Source organism: Entamoeba nuttalli, assembly GCF_000257125.1.
Source record: "Entamoeba nuttalli P19 unplaced genomic scaffold asmbl_8638, whole genome shotgun sequence".
NCBI classification, from domain to species: Eukaryota; Evosea; order Mastigamoebida; family Endamoebidae; genus Entamoeba; species Entamoeba nuttalli.
Window position 1 is genome coordinate 1 of NW_008579230.1, and position 16344 is coordinate 16344.

Consider the following 16344-nt stretch of genomic DNA (forward strand, 5'->3'; position numbering starts at 1 on the left):
TTCATTGACTAGATCTTCCAGTCTATTAATATTATTTAGGATTTCTTTTATTTCATCAAGTTCATCTCTTATGAAAATTAGAATAAGAAACAAAAATGAAATATACCAAAATAACGATATTAATTTAGAATATTTGAAATCATTATATGAAACACGGGTGAAATTAAATAAAGATAATTGGAAAAATAAAATAAATCACCATACTGAATGAAAGATATTTCAATTATGAAGTGTCATAATAACAATAAATGAATTAAATTTAATTTTAATGAAAATTAGTAACTGGAAATAATCATTGACATAATATAAAACTAATACAAGAAAAACAAAGATAAAATATAAGTAATAGATAAAAAGAGTAAAACGAGTCTAATAAATGATATGAATAATGTAGCAGATCACAATAACAATGAAAATGGAAGAAGAAAATAAATAAGTATAAAGAAATAAAGAATAAAGATAAAATGTAAATAATAAATAAAAAGAATAAATTGAAACAAATGAATATGAAATATAGAGAATATTAAATTAAATAAAGAATTGAAAATGAAAATTGCCAATATACAAGAAGTTAGAAACAGTACCATTAAAAACATAACTGATATTATTGAACAATATAAATACATAACCAAACATATTTTATAGAGTTACTAGAAGAAAAGTGTATTTTATTTTTCTGAAATGAACAAGGAATAATATAAACTAATTCTATTAACACGTGGCTGCTTGAGTATTTCTCTTTTGTTCTGGTTTCTTTTTGTTTATAACAATAACACCCGATTCGAAGATAGCATATCAGAAACACCTCATGGAATACTAAAGTATTGTTATTTTTAAATCTTCCTGTTATCATCTATTCATGTCATTCATTTGGTGAGATAATATCAATTCAAAACTAACTGGTTATTATTATTAATATTTATTATGAGTGATTATTTAGAAAGATTATTATTCATGATTATTCATAAGGATTATTATTTACTAAGGGTATATTATGTGTTAAGAATTATAATTTATTAAAGAAGACTCATATATTATTGTTAATGTTGTATGTACATTTGAATATAAAGATATTAACAAGGAATAGGGTTTCTTTAAGGGGTGTCGAAGGAGATGAGTCATAATCATTATGATATGTATATACTCTCCTTAAAACAACAATACAAAGAATGAGAAATTATTATATTACTCATTAAAATCAAAATAAATATCAGACAGCGACTTAAATGAGAACTATTTAAGTCGAGCATGCTTGAAAAAAACAATATTTCAATAGAAATAAAGCATGTTGAAGAAACTGGTTTACTGACTTGTCAACATGATGAAAACATAAAGACGAGATTAATCATAATTGATTTATTATTGTTCTATTTTCTGTTAATACTTCTTTCCATAGTTTATATCTCTTTTTATTCTCTAAATTTTTTTTACATTCTGTCTATCTTCAATTTATTTATTGGAAGTCACTTCATTCTTCTACTATCTTCAATTTCTTTTCTTTTGTATGACTTATTTATTGTATTATAATAACCCATCTCATTATTATAACATTTATTTTACAGTTATGCTAACATCCAGTATCAATAATATTTTAGGTTTCATTAACTCATATAACTCATACCTTTCTTTTAGTAATAAATACATACCATTATTTATTAACTGAATAATGTTTTAGTAGAAATAATATCTGAACTATTAAACAAGAGAACTAAAAATAAATTAATACTATTTAAAGATGATTTGTGAGAGTTAATAAGTTTCAAGAAGTTTAAAACTGCACCTGTATTATTAAAAGTATAATAGAATTAATTATAGAGAATTAAGTATATTTTCTTCTTCTGTTTTTCTTTAATACTTTAATACTTTAAATACAATTTAGTTAAACAGTTTATTAATATATATTCTTATCACTAATATTCTTATCAAATTTATAGAAGAAATCACCTATTTTTCTATTCGATATTATTAATTTATATTTCTTTTTATACTGTCAGCAAATAAACTATTTTAATATTTGACATAAGTTTTACACCCACTTAGTAATGTTAAAAAAATTAAACTACAACCAATGTATTTAATAATATGTTGTTATTTTAAACTCTCATTAAATAAAGAATATTTGACAAATATTTGTAAATTTTATGATGAACAAGTAATTTAAATTATATATTTTAACAATAGGTTTAGTGAAAACTATCTTTTTCTTTAAAAATATACTAATAAATAAAATCCAATAAGTATTATTTATTTGAAATGATAAAAGATTATTAAAATATATTTCTAAGTTATTTAAAATAAAAATGAATAATTCAATAGTTTTTATGATTTTTGGTTGAATGTATGTATCTATAATAAACCACAGACATTGTAATACTGTATTTAATTATACATATTACATATGAAACATTTATTAGCATGTAACATTGAATTCCAGATTAATATTTTTTACATTGTCTAGAAGGTTATTTTGATTTTCAATTCATTTTGATTTTCAGTTTATTTTAATTTCATTTTCATCAATATTATCTTATTTTCTCCTTTATACTACCATTTCTTCTTTTATTAGTTCATTACTTTCCTCAAGAAATCTGATATTTATCATAATTTTTAATAATGAGTGCTTATTTGAATTATTCGTTTCTAGACTCTACCGTTGTAATTGTTAAATAAGGAACATGTTTGTTTATTCCATAGTCCTTCTTTTTCATAAGAATAATCTTTTCTCTGTTCGTAGATATTCTAGACTTTGATGATATTTTCCAGCTAACCATTTTTTCGTTCGTTTTCATTCTTATCATAATTTTTTTCAGAATTCTATTATCTCCTTAGAATAGTACATATTTGATTATATTCATATAACATCTTTTTTTCGAATGATTGTTCTTTTATTATAATGATGAATATTCTTTTAAAATATTTTTCATTCATTAATTTTATTTTTTCATATTGATTTCCTTTATTCTCTTCGTTTTTTTTAAATTACTAAATTTGACTAACAAGTATTTGTATTGATTAGATTGTACTACATAAGAATTTTCGGTGAACTCTTCTGTTGCATTTCTGCTATTTTTATCGTTAATTAACACTTTTCTATTTAAATTTTCATACCAATTTTTGTAAACTTCTTACAATTAACAAGAGTTATTTTGTTTGAATCATAATATAAGATTATTAATACTAAATTTACGATAATCAATGTAAAATAAAAGAAAAATAGTAATGTTGATAATTTTTTTTCTATAATAATTTTTGGTATATTTTTATAACGTAGTGAAACTAAATTTATGGATAAATCAATAACTATTATGAAAATGTACCACTTTGGATAGAATATTATCAATCATGATTTCGTAAATAGTACAACTAAGATATGACAATTCAATACTCCACTCATCAACTTTATTCAAACTAACAAAAAGGATGAAATGAGAAATTTCTAAATGTTTCTTTCATTGAAATAAAAAGGGGGAATGCACTCAAAATTAGCAATTAAGATTTCGATGAATAGCTCAAGTTCTTCTATGATGCCTTCTGAGGCAGAAAGTAAAAATGATGTAGTTGGATATATTTGTGTGCTTATTGCCATTTTATTCTTTGGCAGTAATTGGATTGTTGTTAAAAAATTTCCAGCAGGAGATGGATTTTTCTTACAATGGATGATGTCAATTGGTATTTTAATTATTGGAACATTTACAATGTTAATTCGTGGTGCAACTATGGAAGGTCCAATTTATTTTGAACCATTTGCAATGTTAGGAGGTGCATTATGGTGTACAGGTAATTTATTGTGTGTCCCAAGTTTACAAATGATAGGTTTGTCATTAGGACCAGCTATTTGGGGAATTGGTAATATGGTAACTGGATGGATTACAGGTACTTTTGGATTATTTGGACTTCATGCAGATAAAAATGATGTTAAAATCTTTTGGTTAAATATTGTAGGAGCAATATTAGCTGCAATTTCTGTTCCATGTTATGCATTGATTAAAACAAAAACAAGTAAAGATCCACAAGCTGAAGAAGCACCAGCAGAAGATCCAGAAGTAGATAAAGTAATTCAAGAGATGGATGAAAATAAAGAAGAATCTCATGTAACAGAACAAAATGATGAAAATCAAGCACCATCTCCAACAAATGAACCAGAAGAAACTAATGAAATCAAAGAACATCCACAACCAGTAGAACAAGAAGAATCACCAATATTTATAATGATCAAGTCAATGCCAGTATTCCTTCAAAGAATAGTAGGAGTTGTTTTAGCATTAATTGCAGGAATATTCTTTGGTTCCAATTTTGATCCACCCAAATATTTACAAGATAATGGATTATCATCTCCAAATGGAATAGATTATGTCCTTTCTCATTTCCTTGGTATTTTCATTTCATCAACATTATATTTCATTTGTTATGCAATCTGTTTTAGAAATAAACCATTTATGTATAAAGAAACTACTTTCCCTGGTATTGTTAGTGGAATGATGTGGGGTGTTGCACAAGTATGTTGGTTTATTGCTAACTCCAATTTACCTTATGTTGTTTCTTTCCCATTAATTACTTCTGGCCCTGGATTATTATCACAAATTTGGGGAATATTTGTTTTTGGAGAAGTTAGAGGATGGAAAAACTTTATCTTCTTTGGTATAGGAACTTTTATTCTGATCATAGGAATTGTCTGTATTGTTGTTTCTAAATAACTTTCAGACATCTTAAAATAAGACGATAAACTATTAATTTTAGTTTCTTATTACATTTTATAAAATTTTTTATTTTTATTATATACTTTGAATTGAAATTACTAAAATGAAATATTGAACTTATTTATTCTTATAAGTCTTAAAATAAATAAATTCATTTCTATTTCTTTACTTCATATTATTAAAATATCTTTTTAATTATTCCTTTCTATTAATTATTCTGTTTAAATAGTTTTTTTTCTTTTTTTTTCTTTGAATGATTGTTTTTAGTATAAACTCCTTACTAGAAATTTCTTATTATAAGAATAAAAATATGTGTAGTACATATTCTTATTTAATAAAAAAATTAATGTTTATTTTTTACCTCTTAATTTAGATTTTAATTAATAACTAAAAATAGAGAATACTTTACTATTAAACTTATCATTTTTCCTTATTTTTATTATTATTATTTCTTAATTCCTTTTTTCCTTTTCTTATTTTCTTGAATATGTTGTTTTTAAATATTATATTAAACAAAAAATAAACTTAAATATTCTCATAACACATTATAACATTTTATTTTATTTTATTATTACTAGAGTCATTCTATCATAAAAATAAAGAAGTACTTAGTAATTTAAGAAGAAATATAAATTATGCAGCTGTTTTAAGAATAAAAAAGACAATTTAAAAAATCTTTTCAAAAAAATGTAATTTTTTAAACCAATAACAAAATGGTTAAAATAAAATTGTTTAAATAAAGAAGAAATTGAAACAAACATAAAACAAAGAAATTTTTATAAAAGAGGAAGGTGGTGATAGATAACAAATTATCAAAAAATAACAAAATACAAACCAACCATTATTTTGTGTTTGAAAGAAAATTTGAAATACTTAAAAAAATCTTAATTGTAATAACTAAATTATAGAAAAAAATTTACAAATAGCTATTATAACAAATAAATCAAATTTCTTACATTAATGAAAATGTCTTTATTATAATTCATTATTATTATTTTTCTATTTCTCTTTTCCTTTTATATAAGAAAAGAACTTAAAAAAAAAATTAAATGAATATTTTTATTTGGAGTCTTTCATTAACTATTATAATACTGTCTTATTTTTTTATTTCATTCAATAATATTCAATTTCATAAGTATAACAATGCTACATTGACCCGTTTACCATTTATTGATTTACCTCATTTTAATTATAATGGAAAATGTGGAGAATTATTTCAATATCCACCAAGTTCACAAAGAGATTTAATAATGTATAGTCATGCACATTCACCTTTATGGAATATTCAACAATTTGAAATAGAACAAACATTAACGATAATGAGAGCGTCATTACCTAATGTCACTGCTGTTGTATTTACTATTGGAGAGATTCCATTGGAATTTTCAAATTTAATGAAAAGGTTTAATGTTATTGAAGTACCTGGTGATATAAAATACGAAAATTGGAATGGTGTTAATGCAAGAATACCATTAGCCTTAGAATATTTAAAAAATCATCAAAACCAATATGATAGAGTAATATGGAGTGATTTAAGAGATGTTTTTTATTTTACTGATATTTTTAAAACATTTTCATCAAATGATTTGTATTGGCTTGCAGAAAGTACTGGAACAAAGAATTTTACTTTTTATAATAGATATCCTCATTTTGTTTGGATGTTAAATTTTAAAGGAAAGAAAATGACTAAAAAATTTATGGAAAATGGTAATGTTGGTTTAAATGGTGGTTTAGGAATGGGTGGTATTCATAAAATGATACAATTTCTTAATAAATGGAATGATTTAATTGAATTTGAATATGTAAGTAAATGGGGATATGACCAAACTTTATTAAATTTATTAACTCTTAATGAATTTGTTAGTAATAACCTTCATTTAAGTATTGAAAAATGTACTCAAAGAATGTGTTTCATTCCTGATCAACTTTCTTTTAATAATGGAGTTGCTTATTATCCATCAGGCTGTAGTCCAATAGTAACACATAAAGGTGTTCCAGATTCATGGAGAAGTGTTAATGGAAGTGTTGCTGTACCAGAAGATAAATAGACATGACAATCTTTCATTTACATTTATGTTTTTATGTAAAAAACTACATAAACATCAAAATTGATAACATTTCATTCTTTTCTAATATATCGTTATTATTATAAAATAATACTTTTAAATTCATCATTGAAATAATTATTAATTTTTTACTCAGTCAAATAAAAATTCATTGTATGTTTTTTTTTAAATTCATTTGTTTATGATAGAAATAATAATTTTTTTAATCCAAAAATATAATTGAAGTTGTAGTATATTTAAATCAATACTAAGAATTTTATTATTTGAATTTTTCAATACTATTAAAGACTCGCTTTTCTACTTTTTACGCAATAATTTAAAATGTATTGAATTTGATTGATAATCAAGTATATATTCCTTAATAAATATGAAACAAGTCTGATTCTTCATCATCCATTATCTTAAAAAAAATATTATTAATATTTAAACAAGAATATCCAATGTTGTTTTCTTGTTAGTATAATACTAATAATACTTTAAACAAATAAATAAGAAAAGTTGTGAATAAAAATGAGTTAATTTATTTTTAGCTCAGATATTTGAGTCTAATTAATGAATTTTCTCATTAAAAAATGTTGTAATAAGTTTTAACTGAGCATTTGTTAAAAAAGAACATTCATATACTTAACCCTTTGAAATATCTTTGTTATGTCTTCAAAATTACACAACATATCTAACAAATTTAATTATATATCTGTAAACAACAAAGTATTCCTGAAACCTATCTTTTTGAACAAAGTTCAAATCATTCAGAAATTTATTAAAATGGGTGCATAGTTTAAGACTATAGTTTTATATATGATATTGAAGAAAATAATAATAAATTATTCCTCAGTTCTTATTCTAAAATTAGAAATAAAAAGAAATTAAATTTCCTGAGAATATTAGAACTTCAATTTGATTTTAAATCTTTTCAAAATATCTGTCAACTATGTTTCAATATAATAATTCCTTCTTATACCCTGATTAAAAATAAAAAAGAAACAAGATAAGTTTAATTTATTAAACATTCAAAATTAATTAAACTCTTTATTACTCTTATTTGTTTTTTTAAATACTAATCTTTTCTCATTACCTAAAAAGTAAATCTTCAATTATTCTAGACACTAAATATCAACCAAAATGTTACTCATTATAATTTTTATAAATTATGTGTATTGTTTTAAATGTTCTCCTGGTTGCATTAATAGTTGTATAGCAGATTATACATGTGATGGTTGTATTACTGGATATTCTAATGATACATCATGTATTACATGTAAACATGTCAATCCATACTCTGAAATTAACTCAACTAATCCTTTATATATCATGATAGACGGTAGATGTTCACTCATTAAAAATACAATTAGTAAAACTCATTGGCTTCCTAGTACTGGTATTAAAGAAATTAATTCCTCTGATCCAATTGTTATAACGTTTAACAGTTCTACTCCATATGATCAAGGACCTTGTTATAATGGTATTGGAACTTCTTCTTTTAAAAAATCTCATTGGCTTGTTGTTGACTTATCAAAACTCAAAAACATTACAGATAATATTAATATTGTTTTGGAATATACAGACCAAAACAACAAATCACCTATTTACATTGATACCACTTCATCATCAGCTAAAGATAATAACCCACAATGTTTAACAAGATTTTTATTGACAACAAATGAAAGTACTGGAATAATGCAAATTCCTCTTGAATTTGACATCCAAGAAATGTCAAAATTATATATTTTTGCTTTTGTAGAAGATAATGCATCTGCTAGTATTTCAATTAGTATACAAGAGCTAACAGGAAAAGAAAGGGTGATGTCCCTTGAATTAACTCAAAAACAAATTGATGAAATGGTTAAAACAAATACACATTATAGACATGTTTTTCATATGAGAAATGAAGGAAGATATACATATCCTATTTGTATGCCAACAACAATGACTAAAGTTATAAGATTTAGTATTGAATATTCTGGAAATTTTTCTATTCACATTAGTACAATAGAAGAAAATAGGATTAGATACCTTCAAGAATATACAATAAACTCTTCAAATATAGTTCAATGTAAAAAGTTATGGGGTGCGACACATTATAGAATTTCAAAAGATTCTGGAATAAAAAATGGATTAAACTTAAGGATAGAAGGTAATCCTATTTTAACTAAAAGGTATTTTGCATTGCTTACAAACGAATTAAACATTGATATTCCTGTAACTTTTAAACCAATTTGTATTGACAATTGTAATAATGATAAAGGTCATGGAAATTGTTCAGCAATAAAACAGAATTGTATTTGTAATGATGGGTATGGTGGAGCTGATTGCCATTTAAAATGTTATCATAAAGGACGTTGGCAAGTTAATGATTTTTCAAATTTATGTAAATATGGCTCATCAAACTGTGAGGAAAATTGTATTTGTAAAAAAGGATATTATTTAGTTGATCATTATTGTCTTCATGAAGACTGTTATAATAATGTATTGACTTCTAATATTGAATGCTTAAGAAAAAATGAAGGATGTTCTCAAACTTGTTCCTGTCTCAATGGATTTGTTCCATTGAAAGGAAGTTCTCGTTGTATTCCAAAAAAGTGTGGGAATAAGAGAATTGATACTATAATTGATAATTTGAATGGAAAAAGAAGAGAGCAATGTGATAGCGGAACTAATTGTAATCAATTTTGTGAGTGCATTGATGGATATGAACAAAATAAAAAAGACCCATTAAGTTGTAGTAAAAAAGGTGTTGACTGGATGTTAGTTAGTACATTGATTATTACTGGAACTATAATAGTTTTAATATTTATTATTCTTCTCTTTATTCTTTTATCTTGTTTCATTAAATCAAAAAAAGTTGATATTGAAGTTTACAAACAACAACAACCAAATTATTATTATTATATATCTGGATCAAGTAAATCTGGTCCTTCTAAAGAAAATAATTATTACTTAGAACCTCTTGAACTAGACTTTGGAAATTCATCAAACTCAACTGATATTTTTGATACAAGATTTGAAAATATTGTAATTAAGAACCATTCTAAAAAGAAATGGTTGATGATCATATTCCATACTCCAAACAATCCAAAGTTTGTATTTTATTTTGATCCTCAAGTAAAATTTGTTTCATCAAAATCTACAAAGAAAATAACAGTGTTTATGACTCTCCATTGTACAACAAAAATAAAAAATATAAAAATTCCATATACAATTTGGTTTTCTAAGTGTAAGAAAAGTTTAGAAATGATAGCGGATTTATTAAAGAATAAAACATTTGAAGAATGGAACCAAGAAAACCAATTAATACTTGATAAAACTATTAAAACAGGTTGTATTAAAAGAATGCATTATCAGTTTACTATTGCGACTGATGCTTCATCATCAACTTTTCTTGACTATGATGAATTAAATATAAGAGAAATACCTATTGCAGAAGGGGCAATGGGTAAAGTATATATTGGAGAATATCGTAGTGTTCCCGTAGCTGTAAAAGAATTTCATTGGGACAATTTAACAGAAGAAGAAATAATAGAATTAAAAGAAGAAGTAATTGCAGAATGTGAAATGATGAGTAAATTAAGAAATCCATTTATTGCAAATTATATGGGATCAGTTACATATTTACCACAAATATCAATGGTAATGCAATTCTTTGTTTTAGGCTCATTAGGTGAATATGTAAGAAAAGATAATGAAAATTTTATTAGATTCCCATTTAAACTAAAAATTAAAATATTATTTGATACTGCCAGAGGAATGCAATTTTTACATGAAAATAATATCATGCATCTTGACCTTAAACCTGATAATCTCTTAGTTAATTCTTTTGATCCAGAGTCTGCTTGTTGTATTAAAATTACTGATTTTGGTACTTCAAGAATGACTAAAAAATCAAACAAAAGAACAGATAAAGGACTTGGAACTCCAGTATATCTTGCTCCTGAATGTTACCATGATGAATATACATTTGCATGTGATGTATATTCATTTGCCATTACTTCTTGGGAAGTTTATTATCAAGAAGAGCCTTATAAAGATTTTAGGTCATTATTTGAAATTAAGGTATTTGTTGAAAAAGGAAAAAGACTTGAAATTAATAATACAATGCCTTCCTCTCTTAAAAAAATTATTAATTCTTGTTGGCAACAAGAAACTATTGAAAGACCATCATTTTGTTCAATTGTTGATAGACTAACTAATATATTAGATAAAGCACATAAATATGAAGGACTAGATGCAGGTATTAGGTTTACTGATATTGAAGATATAATGAGAAAAAGGACTGAACGACTTAAATTATTATTAGAACAGAATGAATAATAATTTTAGAAATTCTTAAAAATAATTTATTACATTTAAAAAATATTAAATACTAAAAAAAGAAGAAAAATTTATAACCTTAAAAAACACAAAAAAAGATTTTAAACTAAAGAAAATGTTATTTTAGAAAAAAACGAAAAAAAGAAGAATTTGACTTATCATCTTATTATTTCATTTTGATCAAATCATTCAACAGTAGGATAGAAAAAAAATTAGGAGATATTACTTTTGATAATGATATTGACAACATGAAAAAATGTGCAAGTAAGTTTGTACTTAGAATACTAGGAAGATCTCATTTATTATTTAATATAAGTTAAAATATTTGGAGGGTATAAAGGGAGTACTATTAACGGAGTTGAAGAATAACCATATGGTTATAATGCTTTTTTGTTTCTTATAAATAAAAATATTTTACAAAAATTCCCTCAAAGAATAATATTAAAATATTTTATCTTTATACTGACAATTATGACTTTCGTTTTTGATTAGATTTGTCATTGGTTTTGTAAATCTGATTCATCTCAGTTATTCCACTATCGTTGTTATCAAAAGTCTTTCATTCAGAATAAAAAAATGTATTTGTGATAAAGAGAAATTAAATTATATTCAGTTAATTATTATCTAATTAAATTCTTTTATTTCCTTTAAAACTTTATCCTTTTTTATTCTTTTATCTATCTTTTCTTTCTTTAATTTTATAAATATAATACTTTGAAAAACATAATAACTTATTGTTGTTCAGCAGCAGCATTAGCAGCCTCTTCTTCAAGTTTTCTTTGTTCAGCTAAGACAGCAGCTGCTTCGTATGAATCAGGAATTGGTTCAGTTCCTGAGCATGGTGCTGTAATTCCAGAATCAGTAGTAGCAGCCCATGTTCCCTTTGAAGCCATTGGTCCAGCAGCATCAGCTCCTCTTCTATATCCAGCTTCATAGGTATCAGCTCCAACACCAGCTGTAATTCCAATATCAGTAGTAGCAGCCCATGTTCCTTTAGAAGCCATTGGTCCAGCAGCATTTCCTCCCTTTCTGTAACCAGCTTCATAAGTATCAGCTCCAACTGCTGCAGTTTTTCCAATATCAGTAGTAGCAGCCCATGTTCCTTTAGAAGCCATTGGTCCAGCAGCATTTCCTCCCTTTCTGTAACCAGATGAAGTAGATGATGATGGTCCACATCCCATGAATCTACATGGATCAGTGGTTGATTTGTAATTGGAAGAAGAACTTCCTGGTCCTACCATACGTGCTCTCATGTCTTATTTAATGTGATATGATTTTCAGTTTTAAGGATTTTATACAGTGCTATTCCAAATAAAGAAGAACATCTCATTGGAGAACGTTTCTAGTTCACCTTTTCATCTTTTTGATAGTCCTTTCTCTTCTAATTGCTATTTTAAGCTTTTTTTGTTTTTCTCCTTATGTTACACTAACTTCTCCTTTTTTTTACTAATATTGTTCTTTATCTTTTTTAATAAAAAAAATCAATAACATTTTTATTACAAAAACGAAAGCTTGTGTTTGTAGAATATTCTCTATATTTGTGGATTTGATAATGAGGATGATTGTTTATTTAAAAGGAAATGATGGTAATTGATTTGTTTTGAGTAAGAAGGTACTTTCTTTTCAAAACAAAATAATGGTTCTACTTCATTGAAAGGAATGTTAAGAGAATGCACCTAAAATCAAACCACCACTTTATTATTTAAAGATAAAATGAATAGAAAAAAATGATGCACTACATTAGGTACAACAAAAACAATAAATGTCAGACCAAGAGAAAGACATGTCCATATTAACCAATGGATGTGAACAATAAGAGAACAGTTAGAGAATGAGTAATTGTGAATTAATTTAGTTAGTCAATAACATAAACAATATTATAATAAATAGTACAACTTTTTTGGTATTATCTTAACTGTGAATAAAGATTAATACTAATAATAACTTTAGTCATAAATCGATACTACTTTATACTAGATTTCATAACAGAGATAATAAGAAATTCAAATAATTAAAAAAAAGAAACTTGTAATTCTCAAAAATTATAAAACTACATAATCTCAATTAAAATTTTTTATAATATCAATAATGATTATTTCATTTCAGCTTTTTTTAATTCAAAACCTTATAAATTACAACCACATTCTATTATCTTAATTGTGTTAATTCTAAATACTATTTTATTTCATTATATTCTTAAATAATTTATGTCTTTAATTTATATTTTTAGTTTCAAGAATAATTTTTAACTTCTATGCAAAATGTTTGATAATATGTACCAATTATTTTGAAGAACGTAAACAAACAATAAAAAAAGTTCATTGTATTATTGTTTTTGATGAAGTTTAATATGATATTTCTATAATTATGAAGTATTTATTCATATTATTTTATTTTTTTTTTCTTTAAGTTCTGATAATAAACATATGTTTTATAATAATAGTAGTATTTGTTTTCATTTAATATGTATTATATTTAACTAATACTACTATTGGAAACATATCTTTAATTATCATTAAAGTTGGAATTCAGATATATTCTTTTTTATAGAACACTTATTTAAATAATCATGTATTTTGTTTTAGTCTTCTTTAAAATATTCTTTTCTATTTTAATCCAAACATTAATACAATGAATTAAATTGATAATATACTTTATAACATAACCAATTAATTGTGATAAAAGAAAAATGAATATTGTTTTTATTATCTCATAAAATTCTCTTTGTTTTTTTTCTTATTTACTTGTATTTGTAAACTAATAACTTAGACAATTTTATTTTATAGAAAGAGAAAATTGATTTTATTGTAGTAAATATTGTGAATTAATTCGTTCTATATTGTCAGAATAATAAAGTATAAAAAATAATTTCCATTTTTTAAAAGAATTAAATAAATAAAATATTTTTAATAAATTCATTTTAGAAGTAATACACAATTTTTCTATTTTTTGAACATAGTATTATATTTTTTATTACTTCTATTTGAAAATTAATATACCAATATAAATCAAAAGTATTAATAAAGCATATTATTGATATAGTATCAATTGAAAGGTTAATAATACAATTATTTATAATAAATATACATATTAAGTAATTCATTATGATTGAAATATATTGTACATACAAAATATAAGTGTTTTATTGATTTGGATCTAATTGTATTAATAAAGTGATACAAAACATTTAAAAAGAATTGAATGTTCTGAATAAAATATAAAAATAATAATTAGTCAATTTATAACAGAAATTTAAAACATGTTTAAAATATATTTAATAGTTTTATTAAAAGAAGAATGAATAATTACTGAATAGTATACCAATGATGATGACATAAATTATATTAATTCACAAAAATCTTTAATAACCTTATTTTTTAATAAAATTTTGAAAAGAAAAAAAAAACAAAAATTAATGAAAACTCCCAAATAACAGTTAAAAAATTATTTCTAATAAAAAGAAATGAAAAGACGTACAAGTGTTTCTCAAAGTCTTCCAAGTTGTTCTTATTTCTCACCACTCTTTGGAGAAATTCCTTTTATTGCAATAACACCACAAGAAATAATTCATTCAGAAACACATATAATATTACCATGTTATTCAATCCCTAGTTGTACTTCATTTCAGTTATGGTGTTCAATATTTCCATTACTTTCAAACTTATCGAATATTAGTGAATTAATTAGACTGTATTCTTTTACATCTCCTGCATCATTGTCGTTACTTCAATCATTACCTCCAATAGAAAGTAGCCATTTTTTTAGGGATACTATCCCAATTATTGCTTCATTAGCAGCTATTCATCCAAAACTTTTTCCAACGCCACTTATTCTTCCAACAACACCTAATTCAATTCTTCGGTTAAATAGATTACAAGTAGCATCGTTATTTGCATTATCATTTCTTGGACTATTTCGATTACCATTAAAATTTCAAGATGCAAAACAATTTCCAAGATGTTTAAGTATTGTAGATAAAGTATCAGCAACTAAATTAAGATGTTATATGGCATATTTTAGTACTATTGGAATAGCAATTATTAACAAAGACCCAATTCTTCAAGAACAAATTACATATCAACGAGTATATGGTGAATCACCACAATGGTCTAATATATCTGTTCCTGTTTCTGTTAATGTTACAATTGTAGATGGACTAATTGAAAAAGAAAATAGACATGTATTAAAAGCTGTTTTTTCTTCAAAAGCAGTTGGTGGAAATGTACTAGAAGATGGATGTTCACAAGAAGAAATTATGTTTATTAAATGTCCAGAATGTATGGTTGCTTTATTAATTGCACCAGTATTAAATGCAAATGAATCATTTAGAATATATAATATATTACAATATTCTGAAGTAACAGGGTATGCAACTGAAATAAGTTTTAAGGGGAATGTAGCATCATTACAATTGTTTGTTTCTTTGTTTTTTTTAAAAAAATTTATAAATTCTTTAAATAACAAAATTTATATTATAGAAAACATGATTTTGTTATATTTGATGCATTAATTTGTGTTGATAAAAAATTACAATACACTCAATATGGAATTGACAGAGAACTTAACAAAGTTTTTAGTGCAATTAAAAAAACAGATGATGATTGTGATGTAATGCAACCTTTTGCAACAGGGAAATGGGGATGTGGTTCAATGCTCGGTGATTCTCGTTTAAAATTTATTATTCAATTATTAGCTTCTTCATTAACAGGAAGAGAAATGAGGTTTGTTTTATTTAAAAATTTAAATAAAATTAATTTTATTAATTTAGTAATTAGATATCATCCTTTAAATGATATTCAACATCAAAATGAAATTACTGCATTTCTTCAAGCAATTAAAAATAAAAAACCAACTATTCAAGAGTTATATAATTATACATTAGCTTTAGCTTCTACTAATCCTTCTTCTCTTTTAACTAGAATAACACAACTTTAAAAAGAAATTGATTTAATTTTAATGTAATTCAATTATTTCCAATTTTTTTTTTTTAAATTATTTATTTCATTTTATTTGAATATTTTTTATTCTTAGAAAAGAATTTTCTTTTTAATTCCTCCAGATTCATTTCTATTTAAAAGTTTATTCCATTTGTTTAAATACTTCTTCATTTTTCTTAATTTTTCCTCTTTAAATTCTTTTCTTATATCCTTTTTTATTCTTATTCTTATTTTATTATTCCAGAAGCTTTCATAATACTATTTAAACTGTATAACTGTTTGTTTTATTCATTACTTATTAACTAAATGACTGCTCAAGATATTACTACTACTCTT

The 16344-nt window shown here is 23.9% G+C and overlaps 5 protein-coding genes across 5 annotated transcripts; 4 read left to right on the top strand and 1 right to left on the bottom strand.

The window, feature by feature from the left end:
* Positions 1-3506: 3506 nt before the first annotated feature.
* On the top strand, positions 3507-4694 carry ENU1_188050 (hypothetical protein; the record flags this gene model as incomplete). Its single annotated transcript, XM_008861714.1, has 1 exon — positions 3507-4694. A coding segment is annotated over one exon (1188 nt), but the record flags the coding sequence as incomplete, so codon positions are not given.
* Positions 4695-5746: 1052 nt separating this feature from the next.
* Positions 5747-6745, top strand: ENU1_188060 (hypothetical protein; the record flags this gene model as incomplete). Its single annotated transcript, XM_008861715.1, has 1 exon — positions 5747-6745. One exon carries the CDS (start codon positions 5747-5749, stop codon positions 6743-6745), a length of 999 nt encoding a protein of 332 aa, XP_008859937.1.
* A 1140-nt stretch (positions 6746-7885) lies between these two features.
* Positions 7886-11071, top strand: ENU1_188070 (protein kinase, putative; the record flags this gene model as incomplete). The annotated part of the gene is made up of 1 exon (XM_008861716.1): positions 7886-11071. One exon carries the CDS (start codon positions 7886-7888, stop codon positions 11069-11071), a length of 3186 nt encoding a protein of 1061 aa, XP_008859938.1.
* A 731-nt stretch (positions 11072-11802) lies between these two features.
* ENU1_188080 (20 kDa antigen, putative) lies at positions 11803-12324 on the bottom strand (the record flags this gene model as incomplete). The annotated part of the gene is made up of 1 exon (XM_008861717.1): positions 11803-12324. One exon carries the CDS (start codon positions 12322-12324, stop codon positions 11803-11805), a length of 522 nt encoding a protein of 173 aa, XP_008859939.1.
* A 2210-nt stretch (positions 12325-14534) lies between these two features.
* Positions 14535-16006, top strand: ENU1_188090 (poly(ADP-ribose) glycohydrolase, putative; the record flags this gene model as incomplete). Its single annotated transcript, XM_008861718.1, has 3 exons — positions 14535-15484; positions 15550-15792; positions 15847-16006. 3 exons carry the CDS (start codon positions 14535-14537, stop codon positions 16004-16006), a joined length of 1353 nt encoding a protein of 450 aa, XP_008859940.1.
* Positions 16007-16344: the final 338 nt, after the last annotated feature.